Source organism: Elephantulus edwardii, unplaced genomic scaffold (genome assembly GCF_000299155.1).
Source record: "Elephantulus edwardii isolate Elephantulus edwardi_28Jun2011 unplaced genomic scaffold, EleEdw1.0 scaffold00076, whole genome shotgun sequence".
Lineage (NCBI taxonomy): Eukaryota > Metazoa > Chordata > Mammalia > Macroscelidea > Macroscelididae > Elephantulus > Elephantulus edwardii.
In genome coordinates, this window is record NW_006399826.1 from 15,247,422 (window position 1) to 15,254,051 (window position 6,630).

General features: G+C 41.1%; 1 protein-coding gene across 1 annotated transcript in view; it reads left to right on the top strand.

Annotated features, from left to right (window-relative positions):
* HAUS1 (HAUS augmin-like complex, subunit 1) overlaps positions 1-6,630 on the top strand; it is a 15,010-nt gene that overhangs the window by 3,199 nt on the left and 5,181 nt on the right. The window contains exons 3-4 of the mRNA XM_006889220.1: positions 401-536; positions 3,312-3,446. Of these exons, the coding sequence (XP_006889282.1) occupies positions 401-536; positions 3,312-3,446 (271 nt within the window). The remainder of the gene's footprint in view (positions 1-400; positions 537-3,311; positions 3,447-6,630) is intronic.

Consider the following 6,630-nt stretch of genomic DNA (forward strand, 5'->3'; position numbering starts at 1 on the left):
GTACACGATCCCGCACCCCTCCCACCGCCCCAAGTACATTCCACTATGCAGCCTTAATTGTGGACTCTAGAAGATCTTTTTTAAATGATACTCATTCTTAGTCACTCAAGAAGAATTTTTTCTCTTAACTCATGTTCAATTTTTGTCTCCAGCAATTGCCCTCTGAGATCAGGAATTAGTAATTAGTGGAATCATGGTTGACGGCTACTGGGAGTGGGTTTTTTTAGGGGAACGATGAAAATGTTCTAAAAGGGATTACTGTGATGATGGCACAACTCTGAATATACTTAACAACCGTGGAGTTGTACTCTTTAATTGTGTTAACTGAATTACATCTGAATAAAGCTATTTTTTAATGAGCATGATCTTAATCATCCTAAAACTCTTAATATCTTTTCAGCTAAGCATCTTCAAGATCTTCTCATGGAAGGTATGGATTTTTCACCTGCCAGTCTCTCTAATACTGGTTTCAGGTATCTGAATTCTTTGGTTGAAATCGCACTGCTGCTTGAAACAAAAGACACGTCACTAACTAGGTAATTCTTATGATCATTTACCTTTCGGCTTTCATGTTTCAAATTCTATTTAAAAGTGAACAATACCAAAATGCTGCCTTTAGGTAGCTCCTGTGCTTTTGCTAGTAAATATGATTATTTCAGATAAAGTTGAGCATTGGATAATTTTTATTGTTTGTGAATTCCAGGTTAGGTTTCTAGGGTTAGTTCTTAGGTACGTGTAGAGGGGGTTTGTTATCATTTAACATTTTGCCCCCATAAACAGTGAGAAAAGTAGTAGCTGAAATGATCTGGCTGAGAATAATGGTTCTATCCCTTCCCTACTGAGTAGAATAGGTTGTTTTGTTGTGTCCCTTCAAGTCAGAACTGACCTACAGCTGACCTTCCAGTAGGTTTTCAGAGGCAGTTAATCATCCAGGAGGAGACTGCCCATCCTTCTTCATGGAGCAGCTGGTGGATTTGAGCCATGTGCCTTTGGGACTGCAGTACAGCTTCTTACCACTAGGCCACCAAAGTCCCTAGAGTAAGTTAAGGTTGCTCATTTTTTATGGCAGATACCTCCATCTATATAATGACAATCCCTTTTCCAAGTCATTAAATCAAACCCAGTCTCATTATTCCATCCTTATGTCTATTAATGGTTCTAGACCAAGAAGCTGTTGTCTGTACAGAGCAAGAAAAAATTGCATGGTTTAAAATCATGAAAGGTGTGCATCACGACTGTATCCTGTCTCCATATCTGTTCTAGCTCTGTGCTGAACAAACCATTAGAGAAGCTGGACTTTATATTAAGAAGAGTGTGGCATCAGGACTGGAGGAAGACTACCTACATTACACAGATGACACAGCCTCCCTTGATTGCTGAAAATGAAAAGAACTTGGAACACTTGCTGCTGAGGATGAAGGAAGGACTTGAGCCTCCAGTATGGATTAAATCTCAACATCAGACAAACAAAAACCTCACCAGTGGACGAAGAGGCAACATCATGATAGAGAAGAAAAAAAAAGACTGAAATTATCAAAGATTTTCATCTTACTTAAATCCACAATTAATACCCTTGGTACTAGCAGTCAGGAAATTTGGAGATGTATATAGCATTGGGAAAGTATGCTGTTAGGGACCTCTCCAAAATCCTGAAGGGCAATAATGTCAGTTTAAAGACTAAGATGCACCTGCTTCAAGCCATAGTCTTTATAATCACCTGCTATGCCTCTGGGAGCTGGACATGAATAAGGATGACAGGATGGGAAATCTATGCTTTCAAGTTATGTTGGAGAAGAATACTGAATACCCCATGGACTTCCAAAGGAACAAGCACACATGTCTTAGAACAAGTGCAACCAGAATGCCCCGTGGAGGCAAGGATGGCGAATCTTCATCTCACATCCTTTGGACCTGGTAGTACGAGAGACTATTTCTTGAAAAAGGACATCATGGGGAGCTCTGGTGGCCTAGTGGTAAAGAGCTGCAACTACAATCCCAGAGGCACACGGTTCGAATCCACCAGATGCTCTGCCGGGAAAAGGAGGGACAATCCACTCCTGTACCAGTCAGATCTGATTTGATGGTACACTCACACAAAAATAAAAATTAAAAAAAAAGAAAGAAAAGGGACATCATGCTTGGAAAGGTGGAGGGATGGGGAGGATTAATATAGATGGATTGATATGGTGTCTGCAGCCGTGGGTTGACAGTGTCAGGGATAATAAAGATGGTACAGGATGAGACAGGGTTCAGATCTCTTGTTCAAAAGGTTGCCATGAGTTGCGTCATACTCAACTGCACTTAACAACAACAACTACAACAGATTTTAGCTAGAATTTCCTCTCCAGTTTATTATTACACTGAGAGAAATACACAGCTGTTTTGCTTAATTGCCTATATTTAAAACTCAAAACCAAATCTTTTGGTGTTGATTCTGACTCATCGCGATCCTTCATCATGAATCTTTCTAAGAGGCGACCACCTCATCTTTCCCCTTTGAAGGAACTAGTGAATTTGAGCTGCTGGCCTCTTGGTTAACTGCGTCGTATGTGACACAGTACTCTGCTAAAGCTCCTTCGTTACTCATGTTGTTGTTGTTTATCACTGAGTTGGAACTGACCCATAGCTGAACCTCCAGCAGGTTTTCAGAGGCAGTTAATTGCACAGGGGATTGCCCATCCTTCTACTACAGAACACTGGTGGATTTGAACCACATGACTTTGGGATTTCAGCTCAGTTTCTTACCACTAGGCCACCAGAACTCTCTGCCTCCATTAGGGCTTGAAGTTTATATATATGCTCAAATGGTGGTGTTCTAAGTAGAAGACCTTGTAGGCTGTATGACCACAGAAATCCAGCCTCTTTAGCTACATCGGTTCAGCTGACACCAAATGCCAGTTATGTGCCAATCATGCTGTGAGCAAGAGGGCAGCAGAGGTGATTGGTAGCCACTTTCAAGGACAGTTTCTGCTCAAAGAGAGATAGACAAACAACGCTATAGTATTACAGCTGCAATAATACAAGAAGGTATAATCTGCAGCTGGTTAGCACAGAGGAAGGAGTAATAAATTCTAGAATGGGAGGGCATTGGGTCTGAATTTTGAAGAACAAGTGGAAATTTGCCAGTTGAAGGGCTTTCGTGGACTGGAAGAAGATGTGAGAACATGTGCGTAGAGGTGTGCATAGGAGGTGTGTGTAGAGGTGTGGTTATACAAGAGTCCACAGAGGTAAAGACATTTTTGGAAATGACAGATGACGATAGTTCTCATCCTTAGGTATCATCCATGTATGTGGTCACTTTCTTCTTTCAGCTTCATCCCTGCATTGAATGATTTGACCTCTGATTTTTTTCGAACCAAGTACAAAAATGAAGAAATAGAACTCGAATTGACAAAACTTGGAAAAAACCTAACTGCAACTTTAGTATTAGAAAAGCATCTACAAGAGTAAGTGATTAAGGGAGAGGGAGAGGGAGAAAAAAAAGAAACAAAAACCCAAAACCATTAGGACAGCAGAGATTAGTGGACAGACGGTGGTGGGGGGAGGAAGAAGTGGTACAGTACAATGGGGGTTTAATGGGAGGGAGTGATAAAAGGCCTTGCTCAACAGTAATTAATGATATAAAACATGTAGATGAATGATTGTATAAAACAGTTTACATGAATAAAGCACAAAGTATGTGAATGATTGTATGAAAGCAATTTTTAAAAGAATTATCATTTCTATAATAAAAAAGAGAGTAAAGAGTTAAAAATTGTTTCCTAGGGCTGCCATAACAAATTACCACAATTGGGATGGCTTAAAACAATAACGACTTCTTTCCTCACAGTTATGGACACCAGAGGCCCCAAATCAAGGATCAGCCTCTCAGGATCTAGGAGAATCTTTCATTGCCTTTCTCAGTGTCTGGTTGACTCCTGGCATCCCTTGCTTGTAGCAGCATTAACATTCATCTTGGCCTCCATCTTACCGGGCATTCCTGTGGGAAACTCTTTGTCTCTGAATGTGCTCCTGTTGCTCATTGGATTTAGGGCCCACTCTGTCCACTAGTACAGGGATTAAGCACTCACCTACTAACCAAAAGGTCAGAGGTTCAAACCTACCAGCCATTCCATGAGATAGATGTAGCAGTCCACTTCCCAACTGTTATCGAGTTAACCTGACTCATGATGACCCTCTATTGAGTTTTGAAAGCTGTAAATCTTAAAAAGAGCAGACTGCCTCAACTCTTTCCCAAGGAGGGTATTCAGAGCAGCCAACACTTACCCACCATGGCACCAGAGCACCTGCAAAGAGATCAGAAGCTTGGAAACACAAGGGGACAATCCTAACCTATAGGACAGCTCTGAGTTGGGACTAACTCCACAGCAACGTTCCAATACTCATCTCAGTTCCTCCAATGTAATTACATCTGCAAAGGTCCAATTTCCAGGTCACAGCACTGAGGTTATGAGTAACATGAATTCTTGGAGATACTAACCAGTCCTTGGAGAGGGACATCATGTTTGGGAGGGTGGAGGGACAGTGCAAGAGAGGAAGACCCTTGATGAGATGAATTGATTCAGTGATTGGGGTAATGAGAGTAGGTGTGTCAGAGACAGTGAGTTTAGCACAGGATAGAGCACGGTTTAAGGCTCTTTTACATAGGGTCACTATGAGTCACAAGTGACTTGACGGCACATAACAATATTCAACTAATTATGTGACTGATATCCATTTTTATTATTAAAGCAGTAACATGACATTGTCAGATTTACTTTGTCCAGTGGAAGGGATTTTAAACAATATGTGAAGAAATGGAGCCCATAAAATATTCTCTGAAGTAGAAAATATCATGGTTGTGGGAAAGTGAGCAGTGTTTACTTTTTACACAATTTCATATCTTTTTTTGTTGTTACAGTAAACATGGATTTTATAATTTTTAAAATGCACTTGAACACTTGTAATTATAAGACTTCTGAAGTTTTGTGCCACTGAGCTGTGAAGTCGCTATGATACTCGAACCTTCTTTGTGTCTTGATTATTCCAGTGATTAGTGTGGAATGGTAGGGTATGTGTATCGAAGTAATTTGGTAGTAGGTAAATTCATCAGCCAGTACTCATGACATATTTAATAGTGAAACTTTGGCACTTCTACATTTAGGAGCTTTAGTGGCCTCTTGGGCAAGGAGTTGGGCTGCCAACCCAAAGGCATATGGTTCCAATCCAGCAGCTGTTCCTGAGACAAAGATGGCCAATCTCCTGTGCAGTTTCTTTGAAAATCCACTGGAGGGTCAGCTGTGAGTCAGTAAAAAAATCATTGAAAGGATACATAAGAAAACATGCACCAGTTCAGCAGTTTGTAAATATGCAACCATGACACACTGAGATTAATTACATTCTTCTTGCTGTGACACCAACCTCAGATAACTCTTCTGAAGTGTGCTTCCACCATTAGCATGAGCTCACTATTCCCAGAGCTGAATTGTGTGTGTATATGTACGTGTGTGTGGACATCTGTAGCTTCAAACAATGGAATATTTTTCTTCCACATATCTGGAAGCCAAGGGCTGGAATGAAGGTGTGCACTGGGCCAGATTCTCCGTCACGCTCTGGGAGAGAATTTTCCTTTGCCCTCTTCAGTTTCTGGGGTTGCTTCACATTGTCTGACTTGTGATGACATCACCCTCATCCCTGCTTCCGCCTCTGCCTGGCCTTCTCTCAAATCTAAGTCACTTTTTAAAGCACAAGACTATCTTTCTCTAAATACATTTAATATGTTGTTGTTAGGTGTTGTTGAATCGAATATGACTCATAGTGACCCAGTGAACACCTGACCTGAACCCTTTCCTATCCTGTGCCATCCTCATCATTTCCGATACACTTGAACCCATTGCTGTCGTCACCCATCTCATTGAGGGTCTTCCTCTCCTTCACTGACTCTCCACCTTACCAAGCATGGTGTTCTATTCCAAAGATAGCGTCTCTTAGCAAAATGCCCCACATCTATACATATATGAGATGAAGTTTTGCCATACTTGTCTCTAAGGAGCATTATGGCTACACTTTCTCTAAGACATATCTGTTCTTTTCTCAGTTCATTGAATGTTCAGTACTCTTCTCTCACACCACAGCTCAAGGCATTAATTCCTCTTCTGACATCCTTTTTGACATAACTTAATCTTAAAATCTTGTTTTATTCCTTGAGAAAAATAACCAGCTAGAAATAGACAGGAGGCCAATCACTTGGAAGACTGCTTAATAGCTAGTCTGGGATGTAAAATTTATGGAACATAATCCATCAACTAGGTTATCTTTAATACATTTATATGGAGTTACACTCCAAAAGTAGTAGTTGTTATGTGTTATTGAGTTGCTTGCAACTCATAGCGACCCTATGTACAACAGCCCTGTAGCTCTATCCTGTGCTAACCTTATTGTGCCTAACAAACCTACCCTCATTGCCCCAGTCACTGAATCAATACATCTCATCAAGGGTCTTCCTCTCTTACACTGTCCCTCCCTCCATCCTCTTCAAAGACCGGTCCCTCCTTGCAGCATGCCCAAAGTATGTCAGATGAAGCCTCAGAATCCTTGCCTCCAAGGAGCAGCCGGATTTCACCCTCTCTAGGTTGTACCTGTTTGTTCCTT